The 12,889-nt window shown below is 41.0% G+C and overlaps 1 protein-coding gene across 1 annotated transcript in view; it reads left to right on the top strand.

Moving 5' to 3' along the window:
• Nucleotides 1-10,751, top strand: part of FSHR (follicle stimulating hormone receptor) — an 80,274-nt gene extending 69,523 nt beyond the window's left edge. Inside the window, 2 exon segments of the mRNA XM_066547797.1 lie at nt 3,554-3,739; nt 9,524-10,751. Coding sequence (XP_066403894.1) covers nt 3,554-3,739; nt 9,524-10,751 — 1,414 coding nt within the window.
• The last annotated feature ends 2,138 nt before the right edge of the window (nt 10,752-12,889 follow it).

The raw sequence follows: 12,889 nt of genomic DNA on the forward strand, positions 1-12,889 counted from the left end.
TTTTATCCTGGCTGAGATCATGAGAGAAGAACCTTCTTACTCATCCATCACCAGGATTTTGCTTTCACTTGTGGAAATGATTGACCCATAATCATATCTTTGCTGGGACAAATCATATTTTTGCTGTTGCTGCAATCAAATCCATGTTGCAGACTGCAGTGTTCTAATAGAATGAATATCAAGGTGGTTTAACTCTTGATCTTCCTGAACCAGAGTTAAGGAGTCAATTAATGCCAACTTCTATTTTATAATTCATCATATTAAAGTAATGTGAAAGAAACACAAACACAAATAGACAGCACCAATCACAGGCCTTGTGCAGGCTACAGAGCTTCACAAATTAATTCCTCTCTCAGACTTACAGCTCTTGGCTGAATTAGAATCTCTCTTTGGGAAAGACATCAAATTTTGAGTTAAAGGATTGCAGCATTGACAGTAGGCCAGGAAATCAAATAGCTAATAAACCCCACAACCATACATATTCCTTCCATACAGATATACACTCTGTTTCCAACTTGAAGTTTCATAGCTTCAATTTTCAGCTGCACTATTTCATTTAATTGTCTGCAGCTCCTCTCAGAGCTGTCGTGGCTTGCACCAGCCTTTGCTGGTGTCCTTAGTTCTCTGGCTGTGTCCTGGCTCAGTGCAGAGCGAGGCATGGCTGTGGCCCATCCCACCCTTGCAATTTTTCTTCATTGGTAATCCCACATGTGGAGGCTGCAGGAGAGCTCCAGTAGATCCCCAGCTCCTCAGCTGAGCCCCTGAAGTGCAGCAGAGATCAGTTTAGATAAAAGCACAAAGTAAATTGTTCTCCCCAGTCTGCCTATCCTGCTCTGATTTCTGCTCCAGGAGCTATTTTCGCCATTTCTGTAGGTGTCTTTCAGACCTCATTAGCTGGTCAGTATTTCTGCTAATCCAACAAAGACTCCCAGAGGGAAAGGGAAGTGATTGGAGGAGAAGGTAGATTCATTTTGCTGTTCCTGCACCGGCTGCTGTCAAGGCTGATGACTCACAGCCAAGCAATAATAACACAAGAACACGTATTTCAATTGCTGATGCCTTCTGGTTTGATTTCCTATTGCCACTTTATAATCTTGTTCATCAGGCTTATTTAATTTATCAAGCCTCTAACTAGAGAACAGCATCCCAAAGAACCTCTGTGCTGAGGTGTGTGTGCTAACTCAGTGGAGTAATTTACTAAACCACCTGCACAATGTCTGTGTTTGCTTTTTGGGGCTTTTCAGTGGTGTATCCATAGCTGTCCCTCACAGACATACTGAAAAAACCCCACAGGGGTATGAAAAGCCCTTTCCCTAATTCACATCTGTTTATGTGTGATAATGAGCATAAAAAGAAAAGTTTCTTAAATAAGAAGTAACAAGTTTTTGTGGGAAAACTATTGAATATCTTTCAGACTATTTAGAGATGATGAAAGATTCAGAAAACTTTTAGGTATTTTTAAGTGCTATCCCTATTCATATTTATTTCCACACAGTGTAAAATCAATTTGGATGCAGTAATGCTTTTTAGCTAATAAGCCAAAGGAAACTTTTTTTTTTTCTGTGCTCTTGTTCAGAACTAAGAAGTTACACATTCTCTTAATGATGCCATGAGAAATGCTGTCTGTGGATTTAAGCAGAAACCTGCTGTTTAGTTTTTGACTCATGAGCACACACTCTGGTGACAGTTTTCATTAGGCAGAGCACTGAGGGCAGCAGTCAGCACGAGTGAAAATTGAGGCTGCTCATTGCAGCCTAATTGCCTCTCCAAGCATCTAAGGTAGAAATCAATGGCCCAAAATTTCTCATCGGCTGCCAGGTTTAGCTCCTGTAGAAACAGGCCCAGGACCTCAGGACCTCTTCTGTGAGAGGTGTGGCTTCTCTCAGCCTGCCCTGCAGAAGTTCACAGCACTTTGGAATACACCAATCTGTCTTTTGTAAAAGCCACGGCCCCAGCTGGGGCAGTGGAGTGGGGTTTGTGTTTGCTCCTCTCTGCCACAGCCCATTGTCCAGCTGTTGAAGGTGACACATTCCTTCAGAGCCTGGATGTGAAGCCTCAACTGTGGGCACAGGATGGACACAAAGATCATCTTAACCATTTTACAAACTGCTTCATCATCTGCCTATGAAATTCTTAGGCTTGGCTGGTGCTCAAGCAGAGCCCTTTCCTGGTACTAATTTTTCTTTCTAGACCAGAGAACAGAGGTGCAAATGTGTGTGTGGTACATAGCAACCATCTAAACTTTATTACATGCTGCTAAAACCTGCTCTCCCCCTCAAATGGCATAACTCTCCTGTATTAATGTGATAATAAAAACAATTTGTGCATGTTGGGTGAGAGATCAAATAAAATGTCCGGACATCACACTGTCAAAGATGAACTGGAAACTGTACCTTTGAGGGGACATGGAGAAAACTGGAAATATTGTCTGTCCAATTCCTTGATTAGGGAGAATTCTTTTCTTGGAGAATAAAGAGCAGAGCAGCCTCAGCAAACACTGCATCCTGGATCAGTCTCAGGCTGTGAGAGCACAGGGCTTAAAGGGGGAAGAGTGATTTTGTGCAATTCACTTTTACCTTTGCTCTTCAGAGGAAGGAGTTGATCTCAGGCTCTCGTGATCTGAGGGACATGGTTTGTATCCCAGTAAGGGAAATGCAGAGATGTTTTGGCCCAGCTGCTACAGTCTGGAGCTATGGGGATGGATTTTCTCTTAGCCTGGAGATGGAGCACCCCTGGTCCTCCTTCCCTTCCGTCGCTTTCATGGCACAAGTCAAGATTAAGTGTATGCAGAACATGTTTCCTTTTAAAAGCCCTTTTAATGCTCTCTTTAGTTCATTCATGGCTGCTGATTCTATCACTGCCTCTGATAGCCTGCCCCACAGTAACTGCCTTCACATAAACACATCTCTCCCAACCTCCTGCAGTCGTGCCCCTTCCTTTGCTTCAGTCTCTGCTATATTTGTTCTCTAAACCTCCAAGAAGGTTTTGTTGGGATTTTTTTGTTCCTAACAGGCTGAACAATGCCACCCCTGTCTCTCTTTAATGTTTTTCTTCCTAATGAGTACAAAATCTGATATCCCCAACCTGTATTCACATGTGAGCTTCTCTCTTTGTGTTTATTGCCTTTTCCACAGCAGCCTTCCCATGATGTGATGTTCATATAGCAAACTTCTATTGTGATTTCATCAGCCATGTTTTTTGTCCTTTAACAGTATTATGGGATGATTGCTGCAATTTCTGGGTATTTACTAAACCCAGCATCATATTGCAGTAATAGTTTATATGCCTGCTAATTTTTATCCAGAACATTATGGTATTTTTTTCTTTTGTTCTCACAGACTAACACCACTTGATTGTTGTTTGCAATGGATATTACTTCAGTTTGCTGGAGGAACACCTAATTTAGCACTGGATCATCTTTTCAGTGTAGATTTCCAGCTGATCTGTTTCCAGTCACTACTCAGAGAATGAGTAGGACAGTCTAAAACACATATCCATTGTTTAGCAGAAGTAAATTTCCTTTTTACCAAGATTTTCATATGTTTTCTTAAAGGGATATTTCCAGCACGAAAATCAGTTTCCTGCCAAGTCATGGATTAGAACTCATTAAGAAGCTAAGAGCAAGGTCTACATACAATTTAAAAAAGCTTCCTGACTTAAGCAAATTTAGATCTTTGATTGAGGCAAACTTCACCTATCCTAGCCATTGCTGTGCATTTACAAACTGGAAAAGACAAAAGTAAGTGATTTAATTTGTTTTTCTTTCTGGTGCTTTTCAGCAGTTGATAGTGAATTAAATAAAATTCCTCAAAATGTGGATAGGAAAGGTCTCTTCAGTGCAGGTAAGTAAATAGATGGAAATAAATGAATACACAATACATGCAGGTTTATGCATGCTACACAGTGCACTGCCTCTCCATTGCAGGAAATTATTAAATTTTTATGTCATCAGCACTTTCCCCAGACACAACTCTGCCCTCACCTGTCATAAATCCATCTTTCACTGGAACCAGCCTGGAGCCACACTGAAGACATTAACCAGGAAACATTTGATAACTCTTTCAGAAGGTAACTGGAGGGAAGGCTGTATTAGTAGAGAAGCTGCTCAACACTTGTTCATCAGTCCAGGAGGGCAACAGGGCCACTGAGTGATCCCAAACTCTTCTTTCTGAAAGCCTCATTGATGTTGGAGCACTGCCCAGCCAAGCATCACAGATACATTATCCGTTGAGTTCACATTCACAGCAATTTGGGACATGTTTTCTGAGCAGATCCATTTCACACAAATCAACAGAGCATGGTGGGAGGCTAAGGTGCCTTTTTAGACTCCAAAGGCAATTTTCCATGCTGTTTTTAATTTTCCATTACCAAGTTGCTGTGAGGCTTTAGGTAACAGGGATTCTCATTGAGTATTTTCCTCTCAGTCATGCAGTCTTGAAATGTTCACGTTTAGTAGTTAATGAACCTCCTGAATCTGTGCCACTGGAAAACATGAGGAACTGGTACCTACAAAACCCCTTGGTATTGTTTGAAATTCTTCCTTCACTAGATGTCCTGAAAGGCTTGGACTTTGCCATGAGAGAAAGAAAATTATGAACCATGGTTACAATTCAAGACATCATTTTCAGAAGTGGCATAAAACTTCAAAGAAAAGTAAAACCATGCAGAGAAAGCATAAACTGTTAGTGGCTTCTATTTTAATTCACTTTAATAGACCCTTTTTTTACTTTTAGCATTGTATTGTCTCCAAACAAGGGAAGATAATGGAGTTCACTGATAGCTAATAAATATCATCTACATGTGTTTATAAAACTGTGTTAAGAGCACAAGTGTGATGGTGGAGACTGTAGTGATGACAGAAGTATCACAGAATCCATCACCCATTTTTGATCCAAAATGCTAAGTTTTCACTAGAACAGAACTAGATCAGCAGGCGACGTTTTCACACACTTGTGCAGTCTTATGCAGACACGGTGGCTGGTGGTTTCTAAGCAGAAATGGGTCCAGTCCTTCCAGAACTGGTGGCAAAGTGTTATTATCCAATGAAAACATGTTTAGTTCTGGATGTGCGAAGGAACACTGATATCACTCTGATTCATATTTTCAAAGGTATTTGGCTTCTGGGCTGCTTGAGCCTAATCAGGACCCAAATCCCAGAATCCACCCCTTAAATTAGGCAACTGGACTTTTCAAAAACAAAGAGTTGCTATTGAAGGGAAGCTACAGGAGGAAATAGTCCTGACCCTGTGGTAAGGTCTCAGTATCTAGTCCTCTCATCTGGGCTTTGGAAAACTTCCATGCCATATAATTGAAGTCCACAGCACTCACTTCCCCCTTAGTACAGCCCCGCTTTTGGAAGCCTTTCCCTGGCTAGCAAGAAGGCAAGGAGAACACAACACAGCCCTTTCCACAGCCTGGGTTAGTGTAATTTTGCAAAGAAATGCCAAGGAACCTGTGAAGAGCTCACATAGCCCCAGTGCGGATGTTCGAGGCTGGGCTGGAGCACCATGCCATGGTGGGGCTGCTTCTGGAGCAAGTCTGGTCACAACTCCACCTCCTGTGTCAGCAGAACCAAATTGAGCATATTTATCCATGCCTTTAACAGTTACCATTTGTATTTTCTACCAAACATTAGGCATAAATGCAAAATTATGAGAGCCTATTACTTAGAAGAACTCTTCCTGTCAGCTTCTTTTTAACACAATTAAAAATTTTCATTTCTTTCACACAGCTATGTCTCTTGTACTGAACTTGGTGTGAAGCTGAGATCCTCTCTTCAGATTAAAGAGAGAAAGTGGATGCATGTGTTTGGTTTGAAGACTGAAAGTATTACCATACACTTCAGCAGAGATTAGTCACACATACAGTAGCTACACCCTCTTTCATTTCAAAGCAGTTTTCATGACAGCTGGCACAAGCTGTGTGTGCACTGAAGGCTGCTCAGGCTGTTTAGAAGTTATTAATAGTTTGCATAGTGCTTGATCACACAATGTGTAATATTCCTTTGGGGAGAGCTGTGCTTGGCTCAGAGCAGCAGGCATTGCATGTGGTGGTGGGAGCCCCGGTGTCACCTGGCTTGACGTGCACCTTCACAGGAGAGGGTCATTCCTTGTGGCCATTTGGCTCACTAAATACTTCCAGGCAGTCCAGGGAGTACAAAAAGTGCATTTCTAAGGATCACAGCAGCAGCTGGTGTTCACATGAGAACTCTGGGAAGGAATTAAGTCAGGGATGTGCGGCCCCTTTCTGGCTGCCTGTTCATGTTTGATTTCCCCTTTTTGAGACTTCTGCAGCACTCAAATCCCTAGATAAAATAAGTTACCATAGTGGATCATGCTCAATCACCTCTCCAAAAACTGTCTACAGCAGCAAACAGGTGCTGTTGTGATAATGGAAAGCTTAAATCTGTTACAGCAACAGTGCTTTCTAAGTTTTGGAGGATGTCACATCAAGCACAGTTCTGCCAGACTAAGAAATACAATTAAAACATAAGACGGTTTTGATTTTTTTTTCTCATTCCAATAAGGGTTACATGCTAAATATTGACCTGTAGTTTGAATAATGTGGTGCTGGCCTAAGAAAAGGTAAGCTGCATTCTTAAGACAAGTCTAGTACAGCATGTTGAACTCCCCTCACGTTTTTCTGTGACTGGAAAATAATATCCTTGAAGTATGGATAGAGCAGAGGCCGGATGTTAAAACCCTCAACTTGACATAGGCCATTAGGAACTTCAGCAAGATTTTGGCTTTCTTTGACATAAAGATCACCTTCTGCCCAAAAGAATGGCATTGATATGACTCTGTCCTTACACTTGATCGTTATTCTTTGGAGGAGCTGTCACTTGAAATCCTACTTTTTCAAAAAATGTGGCAGCATCAGGAATGGTGTTTGGGCCTCATCTCACAAGAACATACTATCAGTTGCTCACAACTCACTTAATGGCACTTTTTGGTGAGGATGATTGGCTTGAGATAGGACTTATTACAGAACACAGGTTAAGACTATTTATTCTGCTGAGCATGTTTCTCAGCACACAACATCCTGCTGCCAGCAGATCCAGATAAGGTGCATAAAATAACAACTTAAATAACAACTTGTACAAAGGTAGTAATTTTTGTTTATTTTTGCCAGAGCACTCTGCCAATTTCAATTTTGTTCTCTAAGTTGCCCTTTCTGCAGTTTATTTTTCTAGTTTACTTGAGAAAAATAATATTGAACAGTAAGGAAAGTTTACAAAGAGAGGGAATGAATTAACTGTGTGATGACACCCATGGTTGCAATAAGAAGCAAGGACCCACACATCCCTTGGGAAGTAATGTTTTAACTTGTTGCTCTGAGTGCACTGCACAGCCCTAAGGGTGAGAAAGAGAGGGCAAAGATATGACAAAGAGTCAGTATCAGAGGATGGCTCTTCCTTCCCTTGGGAGTTTCATCCTACCTGCTCCCAATACAGAGAACCAGAAGGACACTCCCCATTACCCTTCCCTGGAGCAAACACCTTATTCCTTGGGACCCTGCTTTTATTTGGGACACTGGCTGTAAAAGTAAGGCAAGAATTAATGAATTGTAATCATCAGAAATATTTAATTGTCCTTACAAATCACTCTTGCCTGGGTATTTATTTAAGTCCAGGCAGTACCTCCAAAATTTTAGAAAAAGTTTATTTTTGCCTCATGCTGAGAAATGATTGGCTACAAACATTTCCCTCGGTTCATTTTCAAAAAACCACCAATTGCTGTAGCTTTCAGTGCCCCCAAGTGCCTGTTGCACTAAAAAATGAGGAACTTTTTCTCTGTTATTGCTCCTTGGAAGCCTTTATTCCCTTTCAGCCGGAGAACTGTTGATATATTGATCAATACTCTGGACCCTTCACTCATCCTTATGCGAGTAGAACACAGGAGAGCAAAATGTAATGCCTTGTTATTGCTACTGTGACCTTCCTAGTGAATATTTGACCTCACAGAAAATCAGTTTTCTCACTCAGTTGACAGGCAAGATAAAAAATATTGATAATAGTAGAGGATGTTCAGAATCTCATAGGAAATGTCCCTCACCTTCTGGTACTGGACCTTCATTAGTTTTCCTTTCTTGCAGACCCTTTAAACTCAATTTTCAGAAGATGTAGTGAGTGCAGAAAGTCAAAAGGTAAAATTAGGTTACAAAGAAGAATTCTCCCTTTTAAGCTGCTACCAGTTGTTAAAAATTTCAACTTTACTTGCCTAGAGAGTTCTTCTCTCAACTGTACTCAGAGTCAGCGTGGAAGATAAGCTGGGATCCTGTCCTAGAAATTACACACCTAAACTGCAGTCTGGCTTGTAGCTGAATGTAGGCAGAGCTGAACTGGGTTGGTTTTACAACAAAATGTCAAGTGTTTTATTCCATAACTCAGATTAGGTCTGCATCCAAAACTGTGGATGCAAGTTCATGGGACAACCAAATTCTAAGGCAGCCAAAGAGCTGTTTTAAAAACTCACCATTCATTTCATGTTTATATTTGATATTTCTTGATATTTATGATCTTGTTGGAGCTGATCATCTTTCTATCATCTTTCTATCATCAGCCAAAATATTTGTTTCTTCTGTAGGTCTATGCATGGAGAAGGGCACAGAGCTAATACTCTACAAAATAAAGCCAAACACAAAACTATCAAAAATGCTAGTATTTACTTGTGCTACTTTAAAATCTTAAAATGTTTTAAAAATGCTTTCTGACAGAAACAAATGCAACTAATGTTTCCATTAAAATGTTCAGTTTGCTTTGGTTTGGTTTGGTTTGGTTTGGTTTGGTTTGGTTTGGTTTGGTTTGGTTTGGTTTGGTTTGGTTTGGTTTGGTTTGGTTTTGCTTCACTTCACTTGATTTCTAATCCATTTATTTTAAAAAACAGTTTTTAAGATAAATGGTCTCCTGTGCTTTGTGTTTCTGTTGGCATCTGTCATCAAGAGATTATCTGGAATCCTGCATGAATTTATTTGTGCTATTTACTTGTGTTACTGGCTAATCACTAATACAATAGGAGATACTAAAAATGAACAGCACAAAATGGAGTTATGTGCCCTGGCAGAGTTACAAGATGGTGGTGGTCAAAACCTTTAGAAAAGAGGGAATTTGAGAATTCCCAGCTGACTTGAGTCCTTCCTCAAATCTCAGTCTCACACTGGTGTTCATTGTCATGCATTGCCCCCCCATGCTTGTCAGTGACAGCTTAGGTGAGAAATTCATTTCAGATGAGGAAGGCGTCTTACAGAGTGTGTTATCCAGGTGGATAACTGCATCCTGAGCGTTAGGCAAACATTAGGTTTTCCTTCCCCGTGCAGTTTATGATGTTTCCAAGTCATTTACATGTTCTTGTAGTATTTTATAAATAGGGACCAGCCGCACTATTAATTTCAGGCTCCAGGGTAATCTATATAATCAGCTAACCAGAAAAACTGTGCTGTTAATGGAAACTGGAGGATTTTGTGTTTGTTTTTTGCCTCATACTGTGTTTCTTATCTTCCAACTCTACTCTTTTTAAAATTTCAGGACCGAATTACATCCGATATGTAGCATATCTCAGGTGAAGCAAGACTTTGAGGAGAAGCCTGGCAAAAAACTACAGAGAAGGTCTGCAGCTGAAGATTATTTTTCCAACTATGGCATAGGATTTGACCCAGCAGAGAATGAATTTGACTATGGTTTATGCAATGAAGTAGTTAATGTAGCCTGCTCTCCTAAACCTGATGCTTTCAACCCATGTGAAGATATCATGGGATACAACATTCTGAGAGTCCTGATATGGTTCATCAACATTTTAGCCATTACTGGGAACACTGTTGTCCTCATTATTTTAATAAGCAGTCAATACAAACTCACCGTTCCTCGCTTTCTGATGTGCAACCTTGCCTTTGCAGACCTCTGCATAGGGATCTACCTGCTGTTTATTGCCTCTGTAGACATCCAGACCAAAAGCCAGTACTACAACTATGCCATAGACTGGCAGACCGGGGCAGGATGCAACGCTGCAGGGTTTTTCACGGTGTTTGCCAGCGAGCTGTCGGTGTACACGCTGACGGTGATCACCCTGGAGCGCTGGCACACCATCACCTACGCCATGCAGCTGCACCGCAAGGTGCGCCTGCGCCACGCCGTGACCATCATGGTTTTTGGCTGGGTGTTTGCCTTCACAGTAGCGCTCCTTCCCATATTTGGGGTCAGCAGCTACATGAAGGTCAGCATCTGCCTGCCCATGGATATAGAGACACCCTTTGCCCAGGCTTACGTTATGTTTCTCCTGGTGCTGAACGTGCTCGCGTTCGTGGTCATCTGTGTCTGCTACACCTGCATCTACTTCACCGTGCGCAACCCCAACGTTGTCTCCTCCAACAGCGACACCAAGATCGCCAAGCGCATGGCCATACTCATCTTCACCGACTTCCTCTGCATGGCACCAATATCCTTCTTTGCCATATCTGCCTCACTCAAGGTTCCTCTCATCACAGTGTCCAACTCCAAGATCCTGCTGGTTTTGTTTTACCCCATCAACTCCTGCGCTAACCCTTTCCTCTACGCCATTTTCACCAAGACTTTCCGCAGGGATTTCTTCATTCTCCTGAGCAAGTTTGGTTGCTGTGAAATGCAAGCCCAGATTTACAGAACAGAGATCTCCTCGTCTGCTCATACTTTCCACACAAGAAATGGCCATTGCCCCCCTGCATCAAAAAATGGTGATGGCACTATTTATTCTTTGGTTCCCCTGAACCACTTGAACTGAATTGCTTGCATAAATTTGTGTCTGAGGCAGTGTGCTAATCACTTGCAAGTATGTGAATTTGAATAATGACTTCAGCATAACATGCAAGCTTGTTTTTTATGAAAAGAAAATTCTTTCCAATTCCCTATTTTTTTGTTCAATGAACAACCATCAGAGATATCATCTTCATCAGTTCTTGAAGAACAAAGTGCCGAAGTGTTCATGTAGAAATGTCTTTAGAAATAAATGAGATCATAAACTGGTATCTCCCACCATGCAGGCAGAGATTCCCTTCATTCTAGGGAGGTGTTAGTTGCTTATTGAGAATTAAGTGGTGGTTATATACAGTTTAAAAAAAAAAGTAGAATTAATTTCTTTTCCTGTGAATTGTGTTATAGCAATACAGATAATTAGCTTTTTTCATTAATCACATCTCCTGGGGTTACAGGAGACAGAAGGCCAATTTAAGCCCTCCTCCAGCACAGGCTTGCTAGGAATGAGAATATCTCATGATGTTTCCATTTCTGTTGAGCACAGCAGGGAGGCAGGAGGCATCTCCAGCTATGCTGGATCTTTGCAGTTCCACACTGTGTGGACCTGTCTTACCCTGCACAGAAGTGTCACTTTGAGTGGTGTTTGTGTTGGTTTAGATTGGCAGGCTCAGAGAAACCTGTTTCCTCTGAGCTTGTATTAAAGAGCTGGTTTGGTTTAGGGTTTGTTTTCAAGGTAAGAAAGAGCAAGAATGAGGGCAAGAGAAAATCCTTATAATCAAAAGGGTGTTCTTTAAAGTTGTTTTCACAAAGTTGAATTCATTTGTGTGTCTGGAAGCCTTGGATATGCCAGCATGGGCCGATGGGCTGCTCCACCAAGACATGTGAGTCAGGTTTGCCATATAACAGCATTTGTGTATTATACTGCCTGGGCTGCACAGAGAACAATGGCACTAGATGTGGCTTTTAAATCCCTGCACAAAAGTTCATATGAAATCCTAATTTTTTGTATACTCCTTTTAGGATTTCTCCTTCCCTTCTAAAAGGAAATCCTTTGTGCACACATTATTACATGCTGGTCCAGATTGGAAGACCTGAAATAAATCACAAGCTGCATATGTTGAAATAACAACCCCCCCAAAGAAAGAAAGTTAAAAAGAATAAAGAAAAAAAAATTTAATCAAGATTTTCTGATTTTACAGGGGTTTTTACTAACACCTCAATGAATGTAGACTTTTTACATGATTTGAATATCTAATTTTTGCATGGCTCATCATTCCAAATTACAACAAAGATTCATGGATGGGTAGGGTTTTCTCATGCTGATTATGTGTCTGTGTGTGGATATGTGGGCATAAAGAAAACACCAGGAGAGCAGTCTGGGCTTCATTCCCATCTCACAAACAACTCACAGTTCTGCCCCATGAAATTATAAAAGCTTGGAGTCTCCATGGTTAAATGTGATGGTCTTTAAATGTTTCCTACCTACAGCTCATAAAATTTCAGTAGCAAATCTTGATGCTTCTATCCATAATTTCCCCTGTCATCAGTTTCACATTTCAGCATCTGAATCTTATGTGAATAACAACAGGAGGTGATTATTCATTCAGTCCTAGGCAGGGAAGGAACTATCAGCTCCCTAGTGCATAAAACAGGGGAGATCAAAGACAGTGTGTTTTGGCAGGGGAAATTTCATTACTCAACACAAGTAACACTCCCTCCAAGATCCAGGAAAAGGAAGAATGAAAGAGAAAAGTGGAAAAGACACTTCATCTCTGGGAAGATCATCTGACTACTCAGAGGAATCATTTTTTTTTCACAAATGCTTTATGACATATACTGTGTGCTGGTGTGCAGCCATTAAAACCCATCCTGATGGAAGTGACTGAATGATGATGTTCCAAAATGACAAATAATGTAGTTCTATTTTTAAAGGGTCCTGAATCTATTATGTTCCTAAAAATGAGGGATGTTCTTTGGCAAATACTACCCCACTTTTGATGATAAATATGCAAAATTCTTGCAGCATGCCATGTCACACTTTTTTTGGCTGAGCTCTGTCCATTTACCAGGAATGAGACCTGGCAGCTCAGGAAAATACAGGCACAGTAGTCTAGAAGCCAGTCTAGTAAATCCTCTCACAGATACATCAGGCACATGAGCTTGATA

Source organism: Molothrus aeneus, chromosome 3, assembly GCF_037042795.1.
Source record: "Molothrus aeneus isolate 106 chromosome 3, BPBGC_Maene_1.0, whole genome shotgun sequence".
NCBI lineage: Eukaryota > Metazoa > Chordata > Aves > Passeriformes > Icteridae > Molothrus > Molothrus aeneus.